We start from the raw sequence: 19,955 nt of genomic DNA on the forward strand, positions 1-19,955 counted from the left end.
TACACCACCATCATCTGCTCTAGAAATCTGTCTTCTGTTTTATGAAGGTAGAGACCCCATATTATTCATTCTGCATCCCCAGGGCCTGAATCAGGTAACTATTCATTAAATAATTGAATATACTACACTATAGTTTCATACCTTATCCTGAAACAGAGCATAAACTTTGACTTACATATAAGATTATGCTAAAGTATTAATATAACCAGAAAGATTAGTATTTTAAAATACCAAACTCACAGAGATATTGAGGTGTTTCTAATAAAATCAGATCATTTTATTAAATGGAAAATAGATATTTCCTCAAATGAAAGACTAGGTATTCAAATTCATGTAACATCAATTCATACTACAGTCCTTAACAACCAGTTATTTCTTCTCCAACACTAAACAGAACAGGGAGAATGCCCAGCTCTTACCCAGTCAGCGTTTTTCAGCTCCTCCAGTTCTGTGTTTGATTCATCGCTCTTCTCCATTTCTTGAATCTTCTTAAGATTCTACCAGTTGAAATAAAAATATTTGGTGTAAAAATTTCATTAAGTTACCTTCTCAACTTAAAATTTCTAATGGATACCTTCAGATAAAATATAAACAAAACCGTTATTGAAGTAGATAATACAGGTAGTGTCAGGTTCAACAGAATCACCAATTCTTCAGGGAAACCTTCCCTTCCTCCTTGAACAAGCCAAATCTTCCTGCCATACAACTTTGTAGCACCATAAACCTTTCCTCTATAGTTCTTATCAACACTAATTTTACATTTGTTTGTGCCTTCCTCTAGACTTCATGACTCAGATTTCTGTTCTCAGAAGCTAATATAAGCATTGCCACTTTTTGATGCTCAATATATATTTGTCAAATAATTTAATACATTTCAATATACAAAATGCCTTTTATTTATTTTTAATTTGATACATGTATATACTGCAAAATGGCTATCACAATAAGGTAATAAGGTTAGTCCCACTTCCATCACCTCATATAATTATCTTTTTTTTAAATGGTGAGAACATTTAAGATCTACTCTCTTTGCAACTTTCAAGTATCTATATTAATAAAAGGCCCGTAGCCGTAACGCTGTGACGCCGTCAGGGGCACGAGCTATTAGCGGTGGAGACCTACGAGCAGCGGAGGGCAGGGCGGCCAGCAAGCGGAAGTGAGCTACTCACATATGATTTCGTGCATGCTGGGCCTCTAGTGTAATATAATATTGTTAACTATAGTCACCAGGCTATACATTCGATCCCCAGAACTTATTCATCTTATAACTGGAAGTTTATACCCTTTGAAATTGCATTAATTCAACATTTGCAATAAAAAATTTTGATAGGTAAAATATATATTCACATATTAATTACAATTTTGTGTTATAACATTCCTACTCACAATAATTCAACTCTAATATATTTTGCTAAGCATATTTGCCTAATTGCATTTGGACTAAGTTTAAATAAATTGTAGGAAACCTAATTTGTTTTATATACAAATAATGAATACTTAATATAAAATATTTCTAAATCATTTATTTTTAGTTTTTCAACATCTCAGATTAACCATCTGCAAAATGATAATAACACCATTGGCTTTTTTGTACTTAGTAATGCCTAGGAGTATTAATTTTATTCAGAAAGAATAAAATTACTCTGAAGAAAAGGTGGTATAAATAATGCATTATCTCCTCTCTCCCTAGGAAAGAAATTAAAAGAAAAAAAGTATATTTGGTGGTTTCAGAAGTGTTTCCATAATTATTTTTAAAAAGAAGTCAGGTTTCCTGCTTGGGACTATTTATAAGACACTTGCCACTTCTGAGTCATGGCCTTGTTTAAGTTCCCTCTTCGGGCCTTCTGCTCCCCACCTTTAAAAGAAAGATACCGCCGAAACCAGTTTGGCTCAGTGGATAGAGCGTCAGCCTGTGGACTCAAGGGTCCCAGGTTCGATTCCGGTCAAGGGCATGTACCTTGGTTGCGGGCACATCCCCAGTAGGGGGTGTGCAAGAGGCAGCTGATCGATGTTTCTCTCTCATCGATGTTTCTAACTCTCTATCCCTCTCTCTTCCTCTCTGTAATAAATCAATAAAATATATTTTTTAAAAAATAAAAGAAAGATACCACCATCTACCTCATGGTGTTGTATTTAAAATATAATCAATTAAACATAGCAGAACCTTGCATTTACATCCTCTGGGGAAAAGGAACTTCCAAAACATGTTCCAAAACATGCATATCCTAATTCTCCTCTGAACTACAGGATATATACTATATATATGTCAGTGGGCATCCATTGTTTTTGTCTAGAAACCCTTTCCCTCCCTTCCTTTCATAAAGATCCTTCTCTCTGTAGGGAATGCATCCCCTACAGTTTGAGTAGGGCTGAGCCATGCTTAGCACCTTGTCACCTACTCATAGGGATGAGGATACCATCTCCCCAGTCAGTGACTGGTTCCTGAGTGGGCATATAACTCCTTATCTTCCTCCATTACTTTTCTGCCCCAGTTAACAGAAAAGACTTTCTGCTGTAGTTACTGAACTGAGAACATCTGAGATTTGGGTGGCACACTATCATCTTACCTGCCTTTACCTAAGGGCCTGTCCTGGGAATAGAGAAAGCAAGCCAGTCCTGATCACAGGGTTTGAGGTACTGGATCCAGCCGTGCCTAAAGCTAACGGTACCCTTAAACTTCCCACTTATGGGAGCCAATAAACCCGGCCCACTGCACCAATGCTAATTTGAGTGGACTGTCACTTGCAATGGAAACAGTTATGATTTAATATGTCCTCTTAATCTAGAAATAGGAGTTCATTCTTCTTTGTGGTACTCTGGTGGAATAGAAGAAACATATGGCTTCTTTTCCATCCAACCTTACTTTTTACTATTCTCCAACATATCCCTGACTAAATGTAGTCAGGATGGTCTCACTGTTATGCCTCTACACATCTCCACCTTTACATGTGCTGTGATAAAATCTCTAACTCTCTGCTAAGAAACACTATCTGTTCTTTATAACACAGAAGATAATTTCAATGAACAGTCCAAGAATTTCATGTTTCTTTATTTTTCTGAACAGTAGCATAAATTGTAACTCAGATACTTCCTAGCTGTGTGACCTTGAACAAGTTATTAAACTGCTCAAATCCTCAGTTTGATGTTTTCATCTGTAAAATGCAGATAACTACCTTTAGCATTCTGTTAATATTACATAAAGTAATACAGGAGAAATACAGCATGCAGCCTGGTTCATCATAAGCATATAGTAGGTATTAACTTTATAAGCCAATGAATATCTATGAGGATTTGATTGTGAACACTTTTATTCCATCACAAAAACATTGCATTCTTTTTACCAAATAAGATCTCTCTCTAGCTTCTTTATGAAATAAAATTCTGATTCAGCAATAAATCAATATAATACAGTTAAAAATCTATAAATACTATACTTGAACAAGCTACAACAAATGTGCAACTAAAAATCTCACGTTTTTCTCATTAGCAGCAAAAACAAATGAGATATTTGAAATAAAATTACAGATTTTTCTAATTTTAGAAATAAGCTTCTGTCAGTTACATTCTAGCTTCTGAATAAACATTTTTTGCTTGCACAAATGTAATAACAGATGCCAACCTGTGCTTGGAATATGGTGAAAAAGTTCTGAGAGCACCCACATGGCAATTAACTCTCCCCATTTCTAACATAACCAGTCTCAAGATAACAATTAGAACTGCTCCATGCCAACATTTTCAGCTCCTGGCATGTTAAAAATAAAGAAATTAAATCTACTCTGTAAATTACAAGTATATCAAATGCTCAGAGAGTAATTTTAATTCACATGTCTCTTCTAAAATTAAACTACCCTTACAAATATATGCACATATAAAAATAACCTATCTATATATATATAAAAGCCTAACTGTTCGACCGTTAGCTATGGCACATACTGACCACCAGGGGTTAGACGCTCAACACACAGGCATGGAAACATGGAACAGACTAATGACTCTCAGAGGGAAGGGAAGGAGGGTGGAGGGTGGAAAGAAATTAACCAAAGATCTTATATGCATACTTGAGGCCCAGTGCACAGATTTGTGCACCGGTGGGGTCCCTCGGCCTGGCCTGCGGGGGCAGGGCCAAAACAAGCAGTCTGACATCCCCCGAGGGGTCCCAGATTGTGAGAGGGCGCAGGTCAGGCTGAGGGACCCCACCGGTGCACGAATCCATGCACCAAGCCTCTAGTATTTTAATAACAGCATTTTAATGATCACCATTTTCCTCCATATTGTTAACTATTTGTAATCTAATGGTATTTCCCTATGCAAATTTCAGAAACTTTTAAATGTGTAAAAAGGAATGTTTCAATAATCCGTGAACCAAGTTTTTTACTCAGTTAAAATATGCTAATATACTTTCAAAGAAATCACATTGTTTTTTCTCCTAACAGAAGATACTCTATATAAAATTCCTTTTTATATTCCTATGTATAATATTCCCTTTGAAGCAAAATATTTTAGCAACAGTCCCATTAAAGATAAACTGAGCTCAAGGACTGCATCATGAAATTATGATTCTTGTATAGCACAAATTGAAATTATATATGTAAATCACTTAAAGTGTCACTGTAGTGTGATTATATAGTATAAAATATACTCATATAATCTTTTGAAAATTCATAATAAACCATGAGTATTTCCAATTCATCTTCTTACCTCATAATTTCCATATCTGATCAAAGAAGAGCAGTTAAAGATAAATTGGCTCCAATCTGGGCATCTAGAAATCATCCTCCCACAATAGGATTTTATTAAATTTAGGGTAACCTTAACCATTCAGAAGAATTTGACTAATGAGATGTGAGGATCATTTAAACATCTAGAAAATCAAGACATCAGCAAAATGCTCATTTTAAATAGCAGTAGCTATGTGTATTGGTAGAGGAAACAAAATGTTTCATTCCCTGGCTCGACGCTGGCGGCGCCCTGCGTTCACTTACCACAGCCCTCCTCACACTGCTGGAATGCTGCTCCTACACTGTCATTCCTACTCAAGTATCTTATTCACCACTATGTCCCCAATGAAAATGGAAATAATAATAGCACAAGGCACAGCTTGTTGTGAGAGCCATATAAATTCATAAAAAGTCTTAGAATAGGCCCTAGCTAGTTTGGCTCAGTGGAGAGAGCATCAATCAACCTGTGGACTGAAGGGTCCTGGGTTCGATTCTAGTCGAGTGCACATGCCTGGGTTGCGGGCTCAATCCCCAGTGGGGAGTGTGCAGGAGGCAGCCAATCGATGATTCTCTCTCATCATTGATGTTTCTATCTCTCTCTCTCCCTCTCCCTTCCTCTCTTAAATCAATAAAAATATTTTAAAAAATAAGTCTTAGAATAGTATTTCACACAAAGTATAGAATAAATATTGGCTATTATTAATTGTAGTAGCATGTGTCATGTAGGAGACACACTAAATAACTGTAGTATGAATTAATTAATTTTGCCAACTGATCCTAGTTCTTTTGAAATCTAGTGCTTCTTCACTCACATGTATATGCTACAGCAAAATATGGATATTACGTTCTCACAATTCTTCACCAAAATTCCCCAGTTCCTTCCATATTGAGGTTTATAGATACCTCCCTTCACATCCTGACTTCTTTTCTCTAGATCCATTTTTGTTGTTGGTCACTATTTCTAAAACATTAAAAAGTAGTGCTAACCCCAATTCTTTTTATCACCATGGACAGCTAATTTATTACAGGCTGTTAAACTGTGCTTCAGTTTCCTACCTACAAAATGATGGGAGGCATGCAGAGTAGAGGGGGGTCAATGGGTAAAAACCCACAAACAAAGGGGACATCTGTAATACTTTCAAAATGATGGGAGGAAAAGGGTAATTCTACCTAATTAATAGGAATATCATGAGGAAGTGTTCACATAAGCAATAAATAAGACATACTCAGGGTTTATACCTGTTTAAGTGAATACATTATCTGAGCTCAGAGCTGTTACTGGGGGCTTTGGATCTTTTTTCCCCCAGAGGTACATAAATTTTCTTAAAGTGGAAATGTTTTAGAAATTTAAAAAATTGAGTAGTATTCAATCTCAACGCCCTACTCCTCAGGTTCGTTCCCACTTCAAACAGCAGGATAAATGTTGTAGAAGTTGGCTATAAGGAACTTAAGGCTGATTCTATTCTGCTCTATTTGTTCTTGAATGTTAATATGCTAAACATTTAGGAACATACAACTTGAGAACCAAATGTGATATTTACTAGGTTAAAAAACACACACACACCCCATCTCACTGATGAATGGCCCTAGTGTTGTCCTAAGCTGAGGAAGCAGCAAGGAAAACATACCTAAAAAGAGCACAAGAGATTGTGTCCTAGGATGCCTAATTCTATGACAGGCTTGGCAATATAAGCATGGTCATTGCTCTTAGGTTCTCAATCTAGTGAGCAGATAGACAGATGTAAACACTGATTACAATAAGTGATAGAAGCCAGAGAAAAATGTTCTATCAATGAACACGGAGAATAAATAAATTAACTGCAATCAGAAAAAAAAAAATTCAGAAGAGTGGACATTTGAGTTAGGTCGGCAAAGTAAGTAGGCATTTTCTAAGCTAGAGAAGAGAGGAAAAGGAGATTTTGGGTAGTTGCAGAGGCCCTAGGAGATCAGGGACTGGAGGAAGGGTAGCAGAAGAGGCATATGTGGTGGGGAACACTGAATGAAGAGCTCTGAGAGGTCAGATTGTGGCCCAATTGCACGTGGTTTCCTACATCATGCTAAGGGGTCTGTTATACTTTCCACCTACAAGTATCAAGGAGCCAACAACATCTTTACACAGGGGTCTAACACTGTAGGATAGACTGTATGTGAGAAGGGGAAAAAGGTTAAGAGGCTTTGCCACAGCCCAGGCAAGAGATGCCAGACCACTGCATGAGAAAGGTGCAAGCAGTGAGAATATGAAGGAGGTTCTGCATTCCGGAGATAGCCAACAGTGTTAGAAGACCAAGATTCAAGTTTCGTGGTAACACATCAGATCTACAACATCTGAACTATAGATTCGCTAATTCATTCAACACTAACCAAATATTTACAAAGGCCCTATTACAATGGGATATAGCAGTAAATAAAAGAAAAAAGGTTTCTGCTCTCAATGAGATTATATTCCAGTGGAAGATATTAATGACTAAGAAAAGAGAGCTACGAGACAACTACAGACTGTGATGGCCACTAGAAAGGAAATAAATAGGGAAACATGATTTTAAAGAGTGTGATAAATATAAAAGGATGAGATGTTCTTTCAGCTGAGCCCTGAAGAAAGCAATGAAAAACTATAATTAATAGGTGAATGAAGACAATTTATAGGAGGAATTTAAGATGTCAACAAGAAACTAATTAAGCACCACAGGTGCAGTCACACTTGAGAGGAGATCAAAGATCATTATAATCAGATAATCAGAAATGGCAATCCACACCTGTGGAGCCTGCCTCTGAAGAAATCCAAGATGGCTTAACTATATTAGACATCTTATCCCTCAAAGATCAAAATGTTTGGAATAGTCTACCTTAGTTCTAGGGATGTTTATATGTATGATGTGAGAAGGTGAAAGGGAAGAGAACATTTTCATCACTTTGAGTACATGATCAGAAAAAGCATTTCAGAAGAGTGGACATTTGAGTTAGATCATCAGCATAAGTAGGCATTTTCTATATGAGGGAAGTGAGAAAAAAGACTTTTCAGAAAATTTGAATTGTGAATTATGAAAAGTCAAAACAAAAATTATGAGTTTAAAAATCTATTTCACATGCCTTCTAAAATTGCATACTTATTGCAATTACTATATGAGCATATGTTATGCTCAATTATTTTTATTGTTTATTCATTTGTGAGTAATAGTATTGTATTAGGAATTGCTTCTTTACAGGGATTTTTACCATTAGATTTTAAAATACAGAATTTTTAGTCTATACTGACATCAATATAGTAGTAATGTCAATATTGAGTGCTACAGCTCAACATTAACAACACTGAATTGCTTGCCTATAAAATCCAACTCAAATTTACAACATAATATAATAATTTCATAGCAAATTTTACTGGGTATGCAGTTAAAATGTTTATCTGTATACATTTTGCCTACACAACCAGATTGGTACAAAAGTGAGGAAAACCTTGTTGAATAAATAGAACAAAGATTTAGTCACATGAACTATATTTTCTGTAGACAATGTAACTAGACGGAACCTTAGCATGTTTCATTGCCCCCTTCTCCTGTTTTAAAGATAAGTACACAAAAATTTAGCAAAAGAAATCTAGCAAAGGCTATTTGACTTAGGCCACATGAATAATGAGTGAAAGAATACGATTAACCAACAATAAATGGTGTTTTTTTTTAAATGACCAGTGTTAATATAACTATTTTAAATATAAAATAAATGGAAAAACAGTTATTTACTTGGGGGAAAAAAGGAGTTTTCTTTCAAAACGATTCTTCTAAACAGTGTTCTTCTCTGATAAATCAAGTTGTTTTCTCTGATACATCAAGTAGTAAATATAGTAAATATAGTAGAATGTGAAACAATGAATTTACTGGGAAATTGGGGTGGGGGCAAGCACACTAGACACTCTCAACATGGTGGCAATGATGATTAGATCATGCAGGAACATACTGGAATAAAATCAACTCACTTCCTAGTCTTAAAATTATTTTTCAAGTGTTTGACATTTCTATGACATCTTGGCTTTTCCCATTTCAGATTTCCTTTATGTCATACCTAAACTTAACATGATACCGTCTCTCTTCCCATCCCATTCCTATTTATGTATATGTGTGAGACAGACAGAGAGACCGACACACACATATTCACTTGTGAACCCTCTTCTCCCCCCAACTCCAATCTTATTCTCTGGCTCACACATACTTCTTTCCAATCCTGCTGAGAGGTCTATATCAAAGTAAGAGTCACAGGACTGATCATGAGGATTAATTGGAATATGCAACAGGGGCACTTTATTTATTTATTTATTTATTTATTTATTTATTTATTTATTTTTAAATATATTTTATTTATTTTTTACAGAGAGAAAGGGAGAGGGATAGAGAGTTAGAAACATCAATGAAAGAGAAACATCGATCAGCTGCCTCCTGCACACCCCCTGCTTGGGATGTGCCCGCAACCAAGGTACATGCCCCTGACCAGAATCGAACCCGGGACCCTCAAGTCCACAGGCCGACGCTCTATCCACTGAGCCAAACCAGTCAGGGCAACAGGGGCACTTTAAAGCTCTAGGAATACAATACAGGAGAGTAGCAGGTATTAAAAGTTTGAGAAACTGATCCTTTCATTTAACAATAACAAAACCAGGTAGTTTTGATGATCAAAAACTACCTAGACAGCAACAAATTAAAGAATACTACCATAGCCCTAACCAGTTTGGCTCAGTGGATAGAGCGTCGGCCTGCGGACTGAAGGGTCCCGGGTTCGATTCCGGTCAAGGGCATGTACCTTGGTTGCGGGCACATCCCCAGTAGGGGATGTGCAGGAGGCAGCTGGTCGATGTTTCTCTCTCATCGATGTTTCTGACTCTCTATCCCTCTCCCTTCCTCTCTGTAAAAAATCAATAAAATATATATTAAAAAAAAAAAAAAAGAATACTACCATAAGTATAATTTCCTTTTTTCCAATAAAGATATTTACATTTGAAACTGTCAAGTACACTCTCCCTTCTCCACCCCAGGTGCTCACTAGCCACACGTGCTGGCAGGGTTTGGGGCTGTGGTGGGGCTCTGGCGGTAGGGCACAGGCTGTCTCTTCTTTCATACAACCCGATGCACACTAATGGATTGCTTAGATAGCACCTCCATCTACACTTACATACAAGGATATCAAATTGCTTATGAGACACCGTAATATGTATTTACTTTCAGAATATCAAATTGCTTTTGAGCCATAGTTAACAGCAGGCCTATCCAACTCTTCTCTATCATTAGGAGAAAAACCAACCATTGTTTAAGAAGGAAATCATCACATCATGAAAAGAGATTAGAATGAGAGGGAATTTGCTTTCTAAATAGATGATGAACTACAAAGCCTTGTGCTTTGTAAATCAGCCAGGTCTAGTAAATATAATTACCACTTTATAAAAACAACTATAACTCTTGGAAATATATCATGGGTTTTATATTTTAATAAAATGTCAGTCGAGCATATGAGAAATTTAATATAATTAAATTACTTTTTCCTATCAAATGGAACATTATCATACTAAGATTTTATCCTAATTTTATATACACGAACACGTACACATACACAGTACTTCGAAACATCACGGATAATCAGGTAAGCTTGCTGAATTAGAGGTTATTACTTTTAAAGTTCCAATTGATATACACCAACTCACAGGTATAAAAAATTGTCTGATTCTTAAAATATGTAAAGTATTTGGAGGTCTTTAAAAGAATACCAAATTGCCGAAACCGGTTTGGCTCAGTGGATAGAGCTTCGGCCTGCGGACTGGAAGGTCCAGGTTTGATTCCGGTCAAGGGCATGTACCTTGGTTGCAGGCACATCCCCAGTGGGGAGTGTGCAGGAGGCAGCTGATCGATGTTTCTCTCTCATCGATGTTTCTAACTCTCTATCCCTCTCCTTTCCTCTCTGTAAAAAATCAATAAAATATATATTTTTTTAAAAAGAATACCAAATGAACACAGAGTATTTTATTACCAGTGTGAATTCAGTACTCTTGAGAAAATGTTAAAATGGCTAACATACATGCATGAACTAACATGTATTATTCTGTAATTTTAAGAAAGTCATATACATTGCAAAGGAAAAGGAAATCCATTTGGACCCTGAAAGACTTTATTTTTAAAACCTCAGTGTTGATGGGAAATTTATGCAACACAAAATCTCTTAATTAACTGGTACAGAATGTACTTTTTTAAATATGTATATATTTTATTGATTTTTTACAGAGAGGAAGGGAGAAAGATAGAGAGTTAAAAACATCAATGAGAGAGAAACATTGATTAGCTGCCTCCTGCGCGCCCCCCACTGGGGATGTGCCCACAACCAACGTACATGCCCTTGACCGGAATCGAACCTGGGACCTTTCAGTCCGCAGGCTGATGCTCTATCCACTGAGCCAAACCGGTTTTGGCCAGAATGTTCTTAAAGTGTCAGGATTTCCACATATTTTACAGCTTGCCTTCTCAAGGCTCATTATTAAATGAATTTTATGTGTACATTTTTTAAAATGGCAAGAACACTCAAAGACCTCATCTATACCCTACAAAAGTTCTCATATTTCCCAGAAATATTTTGGCAAAAATGTACCTAATAGTCAGAAATACTTTCAAAACTGTCTTCTTTCAAACAGAAAAATATCTGGAAAAACACATAGTATGTATATATTAAGCTTAGCAAACATTTGCAGGGTATTTCCTATGTGCACGTACTGCATTAAGAGTCATTAATATAGCCGAAACCGGTTTGGCTCAGTGGATAGAGCGTCAGCCTTCGGACTCAAGGGTCCCAGGTTCGATTCCGGTCAAGGGCATGTACCTTGGTTGCGGGCACATCCCCAGTAGGGGGTGTGCAAGAGGCAGCTGATCGATGTTTCTCTCTCATCGATGTTTCTAACTCTCTATCCCTCTCTCTTCCTCTCTGTAAAAAATCAATAAAATATATTAAAAAAAAGGAGTCATTAATATAAAAATAATTTAAAATACAGTCATTTATTTCAAGAAGCATCTGGTTCACTTATGCAGAAAAAATTATAAGTACATAAGCAAATAACTGCCATGGAGTATCAGAAGTGCAAGACTGAAGGATGTATAAGATATAAATATTGTGGAAGACACAAAACTGGAAAGAGGTCATGAATATTTCACATGGAGCCGAGCTGGCGTGGCTCAGTGGTTGAGTGTTGACCTATGAACCAGGAGGTCATGGTTTGGTTCCAGGTCAGGGCATATGCTGGGTGTGGGCTCTATCCCCAGTGTGGGGTGTGCAGGAGGCAGACAATCAATAGGTCTCTCTCGTCATTGATGTTTCTATCTCTCTCCCTCTTTGAAATCAATAAAAATATATTAAAAAAAATATTTCATGTGGAAGTAAAATGTGAGCAGAGTTTAAATGGATAAATAGGAGTCCACCAAGCAGACAAGGGAAGAAAGAATTTCCAAACAGAAAAAACAGAATGTGAAGGGTCACAAATATATAATCACATGATGTATTCAGAAATATAAATAATTTTGATTGGATAACTTAAAATGCAAAGAAGATAGTGTTGAAAAGGAGAATAAAAACACAAGAACATGGAATGCCATGAAGGGCCTTGTGTGGAATACAATGGAGTTTTGATATAAGGTGATGGGGAGTCAAATTAAGGGGAGCAACATAACTCTGTTGAGTTGCCAGGTGTCTAGTGATCAGGGAGGATGAGACAAACTGAAAGTAATAATCAAGCCTTTACTCACTTACTGCAACAGTGTGAACAAGAGGCCAAAAAGGATGTTTTGTTCCCCGTGTTCCATTTTCCCCCTACAGAACAGCCCTGAGCTAGGGTCAGGTGACATGCAATGCAGGTGGGGGAAATCTTCCGACTGCTGAGGAATTCTGGGAAAATGCTCTGCCATTCGATGGACTTGAGGACCAGTGGGAGGGAAAGAGGGAAGGCTAAGAATGGAAAGTTCTGAGTCAGAGGGAAGGAAAATGTCTCAACAAAGGGCCTTCAAGTGGAAGCGCCAGGCTAGGAATACAGTGTGCATTCAAGCATGGCTGGTCAAGTGGGATTTTCTGAGTCCTTGCAATCCCTGCAGAAAACCAGAATGCAGGACACTGGCTGTGCACCGAGTCCCATGTGGGGAGGGCAGCTTCTCCTGTGAGGCCTGCCAAGGAAAGCCAGCACATGGTCAGACTGGAGGATCACACAGAGGTTTGAGCCTGGAGCTGGATTGCTCACGTCAGCTCTTTCATCTCCGAGAATCATTCATTGACAATGTGGAAGATGAACTGGATGGAGAGGATTCACAGTGATGACGAGACAAGCCGGAAGGCAGTGCAGTAATCTAGGTTGGACATGGGGACATGGACTGATAAAGTGACTGACCCTAGTCCGTGTAGGAAAGAAATTGATTCCAGGAAGTGATAGACTGGAAGAACATGGGGGGCGGCAAGGGATTGGAAGACTAGGTCAGATGCAGTGAGGGGAAGAGCGCAAAGGACAGGGGGCAGTTATAGGGTTTGAGAGCCCATGACTTCCAAGGTGGAATGATTGCAGGTTATTTCAAGGACAATGGTGTATTCAGGTATGCAGAGTACTGAAATAGAGAAGTCAAGAATACAAAGCTATAGTTCCTTTTTATCGAAGAAATCACTCAAGGCGATGGCAGATGACAGTGACAATGGGTTTAAGAATAACAGAAGTGGACCGCATGAGTTTTTTGTATAAGGATAAAGAGTAATTGTTTGGAAACAGTAGAGAGAGAGAGAGAATATTACTAACTCTCCCGAGTCCAGAGATATGAAGATGTGGAGGAAAGAGCAGCTTTTCAAGAGGGAATCAGAGATTAGCAAGTACTTATCTCTGGCCAGTGTGGCTCAGAGATTAGAGGGTCAGCCCATGTACCAAAGGGTCAGGACTTATAATCAAGACAAAAAAAATTTTTTTAAGCTCACTGGAGTAGAAAAATACTTATTAATACTGTCTTTAACCTCAGAAATAGTTTCTAAGAATGTCTGTGTTGCAAGGACTTAAAAAAAAAAAAAAAAGAGGCCATTTAAACCCACAGGACTGTACTTCCACCCTAAAAACAAAACTTACGTTTCTGGATAAGGCAATTTCAATAATTACAACCTTAGAAAGTAATCTTTTCTGCCCTGGCTGGTTTGGCTCAGTGGATAGAGCATTGGCCTGCAGACCGAAGGGTCCCAGGTTCAATTCCAGTCAAGGGCATATGCCCAGGTAGTGGGTTTGGTCCCTGGTGGGGGGTGTGCGGGAGGCAGCCGATCAGTGATTCTCTCTCATCACTGATGTTTCTATCTCTCTCTCCCTCTCCCTTCCTCTCTGAAATCAATAAAAAATATATACATTTTTTAAGTAATATTTTCTACTACTTACTAAACCATAATTGAGGATGTGCTTCTAGATGTTTACTAATTGAACCCTACATCCTCTGGTTCTGTCCAGGAGGAAAAGTGACTCTGTGATCTATGTATCTTTACTCTTCATATGACATATACACTGAGTGGCCAGATTATTATGATCTCTGAACGCATAATAATCTGGCCACTCAGTGTATATCCTATATAATAAAAGGCTAATATGCAAATTGTCCCCTCGACCAGGAGTTCGACCAGCAGGCAGGCCGGCCAACCGCCCATGTTCCCCTCCCCTGGCCAGGCTGGCCGGACCCCACCCATGCATGAATTCATGCACCGGGCCTCATTAATATATATACACACACACTGAGTGGCCAGATTATTATGCGTTCAGAGATCATAGTAATCTGGCCACTCAGTGTAGTTCACCCTTTCCACCCTATTGAAGACTTGCCTCTTGGGTCCAGCTCTACAAAATCCTAAAAAGAAATAGACATAGCTTCTCATTGGCCTAACATAAAAAGACAGACTATAAGCAGTAGCCTGGCTAGAATTGAAGAGGAATGCTTAGAGCTCTGATTCATACATATACAATGGATTTATTCAAGGTGATTTATTAAGGGTGACCTGGCTGAGACATCTGTCATTAACTGATTACCAGAGCTAATTGGTCTTATTTGACTAATATTTGACTAGTTGCTTCCTTCCTCCCTTACATGCATACCTCCATAAACTGTGTCATCCTAAGTTCTAAACTAGCATTTCAGATACACTCTCTACTTTAGTCATAAAAGGAACGATACCCACTACCAATCGTTACTGAGCTGTTACTGTGTGTCAGATGCTGTGCTGCTTTATACAGAACTCATGAATCTCGATGACCTTCTGTGTAATGTAAAATATGGCAATTCACCTAGTAAATAAGTTAGAATGCTTATTTTTGTACTCTACATATAATATTTTAACTCATAGAAATAATCCTATATAATAAAGAGGTAATATGCAAATTGACCATCACACCCTCGCAAAGATGTCCGCCCCCATATGGTCAAAGATGGCCACCGGCAGGGGAGGGCAGTTAGGGGCGACCAGGCCAGCAGGAGAAGGCAGTTAGGGGCGACCGGGCTGGCAGGGCAAGGCAGTTAGGGGTGACCAGGACGGCAGGGGAGGACAGTTGGGGACCAGGCCTGCAGGGGAGGGCAGTTGGGGGGGAACAGGCCTGGAGGGGAGGGCAGTTAGGGGCAACTGGGCCGGCAGGGGAGGGAAGTTGGGGGTGACCTGGCCGGCAGGAGAAGGCAGTTGGGAGTGACCTGGCCAGCAGCGGAGGGCAGTTGGGGGCGACCGGGCCGGCAGGGGAGGGCAGTTGGGGGTGACCGGGCTGGCAGGGGAGGGCAGTAGGGGGCCACCGGGCCGGCAGGGGAGCAGTTAGGCGTCGATCAGACTGGCAGGGGAGTGGTTAGGGGGTGATCAGGCTGGCAGGCAGAAGTGGTTAGGCGCAATCAGGCAGGCAGGCAGGTGAGCAGTTGGAGCCAGCAGTCCTGGATTGTGAGAGGGATGTCCGACTGCCGGTTTAGGCCCGATCCCTGTGGGACATCCCCCAAGGGGTCCCAGATTGGAGAGGGTGCAGGCTGGGCTGAGGGACACCCACCCCCCCTGCCCCACAGTGCATGAATTTCTAGTAAATAATAATAAAATAAGTAAGATTTTGGATAATCTGAATAATTCACATCTCTTCCATTAAATATTTAATCAAATCCACTATAAAAGAGTTAAAATATCAAAGGTGTAGCCTCCTTTGTAAGTCCTTATCCCTTCCTGAAAGATGTACTAACATGTTTTCAAGTGAACAAAAGAATGGCAGAAAGAGTGAAAAATCAAGTCATATGAGAAATTGATTAAACCAATTAAGTATTATTTATTTCTCATTTATAAGGATGCTTTATAAAACTCTTTGTTTTATAAAATTGGTTCACACACAGGACCATAGACATGGAAGCATAGAACAGACAGAGGGAAGGTGGGAGGGAGGGCGGGAAGAGATTAATCAAAGAACTTATACACATGTATATATAGTCCAGGGACACAGACAATAGACAGGTGAAGGCCTGGGGTGTGGTGGGAGTCCAGCAGAAGGAGGTAAAGGGAGGAAAATGGGAGACATCTGTAATACACACAACAATAAAATAAATAAATCCTGCCTAAGTTGCTTCTTTCTTGAATGAATTTTAGCACTCATCAGAAGGATGGTAATAAATACTTTAAATAATATGGTAGACAATGTTGAAAATTTATGTTTATCTTTCACAATGCTAATAAATATGAAAGCAATAGTACTTACCTCCTTTGCACTTTTAATTTTACTCAGAAATGTATGCAGTTCCATTGTTTCTGCAAACAGTGCACGACATACTGCCTGATAATGATTTGGTGCCTCTGATTCACTTGAGAGATGAGCAGCACATAACTACAGAAGAAGAAAATAATGATGCTTGTTTATTATTTGTGGGGTTTTTTTTGTACCTTAAAAACAGACACACCTAGTATATTTGTATTTTCACATCAGACAGCAAGGCAATTCTGCAATTCCCATTAGTCAAAGCTTAACGCAGCACAAGACCATCAGTAAGTGGTCCACTAAACTAACAAATATCCAACAGCACCTTTGAGCTTACTAGAATTAGTGTCTATTCGAAAATGATAGAAAAATAGCAATAGATAGGTCAAGAAAACAAGTAAAATAATCAGTTGTGATAGTTTAGGTTCAGAATCTTCCTATAAATAAATGGATCACAATTGTTGTTTATTCCATTTCAAAAAGAAAAATGCATAAGTCAATTGAAGATATATGATAAACTTTATGAATACCTAAAAGTGGTTTTTAAAAGGCCATATTGAAGCTCTGAACAAATCACAGAATCGAGAGTATTTTAGTTCCTTATTCATTTCACTTTTAGCTGAAAATGTAAGAACTATTATCAAATACTGAATCATCAATTTTTTTAAGTGAAATAACTCTTGAAAGAAATCAGTACTATGTAAACTGCGGCTTTACCTTCATGACATCTCTATATGACCGGATAGCTGAAATTTTTCTCTTTTCATCTTCTTCATCTTCCAGGCCTTCATCTGCAGCCTCATAACCCTCGTCATTGCTACCATCTGCTTCGACCGTGTTGGCCATGTGATCGATGAGTTGCTCCAGGGGAGGACTTAATTCTCTTTCTTCATTCTCCTTCAAACCATAGTCCAGTGCTTTATAAATAATAATTCCCAAAGATTCAATAACCTAGAAACATTAAAAAAGTGGTTAATGGAGGTGACTAAACATTTTTATAGAATTGTAAAGCCTTCAACTGATTAGGGAGGCCCACACATATTAGGGAGGGCAATCTGCTTTGCTCAGTCTACCAATTTAAAGGTTAGTCTAATTAAAAACCCCTTCCCTGCCCGCCTGCAGTGGCTCAGTGGTTGAGCATCAACCTATAAACCAGGAGGTCATGGTTTGATTCCCGATCAGGACACATGGCTGGGTTGTTGGCTCGATCCCCAGTTGGGGGCATGCAGGAGGCAGCCAATCAATGAATCTCTCTCATCATTGATGTATCTCTCTCTCTCTCTCCCTCCCTCCATTCCTCTATGAAATCAATAAAAAAAATAAAAATTTTAAATATAAATAAATAAACCCTTCCCTAGTAAAATACCAATGGCATACTTCATAGATCTAGAACAAATACTCCAAAAATTCATATGGAACAAAAAAGTCCCCAAATAGCCACAGCAATCTTGAGAAAAAAGAACAAAGTTGGAGGGATCACAATAGCAGATAACTTTATACCACATAACTGTAGTTATACTATAAAGCTACTGTAATCAAAATAAATAGCTTGGTACTGGCACAAGAACAGGCATATAGATTAATGGAACAGAACAGAGAACCCAAAAATAGATCCACACCATTATGGTCAATTAATATTTGACAAAGGAGGCAAGAACATACAATGGATTAAAGACAGTCTCTTCAATAAATGGTGCTGAGAAAATTGGACAGCAACATGCAAAAAGATGAAACTAGACACCAATTTACACCATAGACAAAAATAAACTCAAAATGTGTAAAAGATTTAAATGTAAGTTATGAAACCATAAAAATCCTAGAAGAAACCATAGGTAGCAAAACCTCAAACATTTCAGGTTGCACAATTCTCGCCAATACATCTGCTAGGGCAATAGAAAGCAAAAAATAAACAAATGGTACTACATCAAATTAAAAAGCTTCTGCACAGCAAAAGAAACCATCATCAAAATAAAAAGGGAACCCAATGTATGGGAGAACATATTTGCCAATGATACATCTGATAAGGAGTTAATATCCAAAATATATAAAGAACTCACACATCTCAACAAAAGGAAGACAGACAATCCAATTTAAAAAGTGGGCAAAGGACCTAAATAAACACTTCTTCAAAGCAGATATACAGAAGGCCAAGAGACATATGAAAAAACTAGAAGCCCAGCGCGCGAAATCGCGCGGCCCTGCCTGCCCGCACACGCCTCGCCGTGCACGCAGCCTTCTGTTGACCAGTCTTTGGTCGTTACGGTGTCATGACCACTGGATTTTTATTACATAGACTAGGGGCCCAGTGCACGAAATTCATGCACTCGGGGGTGGGGGTCCCTCAGCCCGGCCTGCACCCTCTTGCAGTCCAGGAGCCCTTGGGGGATGTCTGACTGCCGGCTTAGGCCCGCACCCCATGGGGAGTGGGCCTAAGCCAGCAGTCGAAAATCCTTAGTGCTGCTGCGGAAGTGAGAGAGGCTCCCGCCACCACTACTGCACTCACCAGTCATGAGCCCAGCTTCTGGCGGAGTGGCGCTCCCCCTGTGGGAGCGCACTGACCACCAGGGGGAAGCTCCTGCATTGAGCATCTGCCCCCTGGTGGTCAGTGCACATCATGGCAACCGGTTGTTCCACCATTGGGCCAAAACCGGCTCTCTGACATCCCCTAAGTGGTCCTGGATTGCGAGAGGGTGCAGGCAAACCCCACCAGTGCACAATCAGGTCCGGGGAGAGACATGGGAGGTTGGCCAGCCGGGGAGGGCTCCAGGGCGTGTCTGGCCCATCTCGCTCAGTCCCGATCAGCCGGACCCCAGCAGCAAGTTAACCTACCGAGTGAAGCATCTGCCCCCTGGTGGTCAGTGCACATCATAGTGAGCAGTTGAGCGGCCTTAGCATTTCATTAGCATATTATGCTTTGATTGGTTGAATGGCCGACCAGACGACTGGATATTTAGCATATTAGGCTTTTATTATATAGGATGCTTGAAGTCACTATCATCAGAGATGCAAATTAAAACAACAATGAGGTATCACCTCACACCTGACAGAATGGTTATCATCAACAAATTACAAGTGCTAGTGAGGATGTGGAGAAAAGGGAACCCTAATACACTGCTGGTGGGAATGCATACTGGTACAGTCACTATGGAAAACAGTATGGAGTTTTCTCAAAAAATTAAAAATGGAACTGTCTTTTGACCCAGTGATCCCACTTCTAGGACTATATCCTAAGAAACCTGAAACACCAATCAGAAAGAATTCATGCACCCCTATGTTCATTAGCAGCACAATTTACAATTAAGATCTGGAAATAGCCCAAGTGCCCTCAGTAGACAAGTGGATAAAAAAAGCTGTGGTATATTTACACCACGGAATACTATGCAGCTGTAAAAAAGGAGAATCTCTTATCCTTTGACACAGCATAGAGGGACCTGGAAAGTATTACGCTAAGCAAAATAAGCCAGTCAAAAAAAGAGATGAACTGGGAAACTTATATGCATAGATGCATAGTCCCTGGA

General features: G+C 39.2%; 1 protein-coding gene across 2 annotated transcripts in view; it reads right to left on the reverse strand.

Moving 5' to 3' along the window:
- SPIRE1 (spire type actin nucleation factor 1) overlaps positions 1–19,955 on the reverse strand; it is a 110,250-nt gene that overhangs the window by 42,414 nt on the left and 47,881 nt on the right. For both annotated transcript variants that reach the window (XM_079783931.1, XM_079783930.1), the window contains exons 3-5: positions 17,155–17,388; positions 16,441–16,566; positions 420–497 (exon numbers count right to left, since the gene is read on the reverse strand). In XM_079783931.1, the coding sequence (XP_079640057.1) occupies positions 420–497; positions 16,441–16,566; positions 17,155–17,388 (438 nt within the window). The remainder of the gene's footprint in view (positions 1–419; positions 498–16,440; positions 16,567–17,154; positions 17,389–19,955) is intronic.

This window comes from Cnephaeus nilssonii (genome assembly GCF_951640355.1).
Source record: "Cnephaeus nilssonii genome assembly, chromosome: 11".
Classification (NCBI taxonomy): domain Eukaryota; kingdom Metazoa; phylum Chordata; class Mammalia; order Chiroptera; family Vespertilionidae; genus Cnephaeus; species Cnephaeus nilssonii.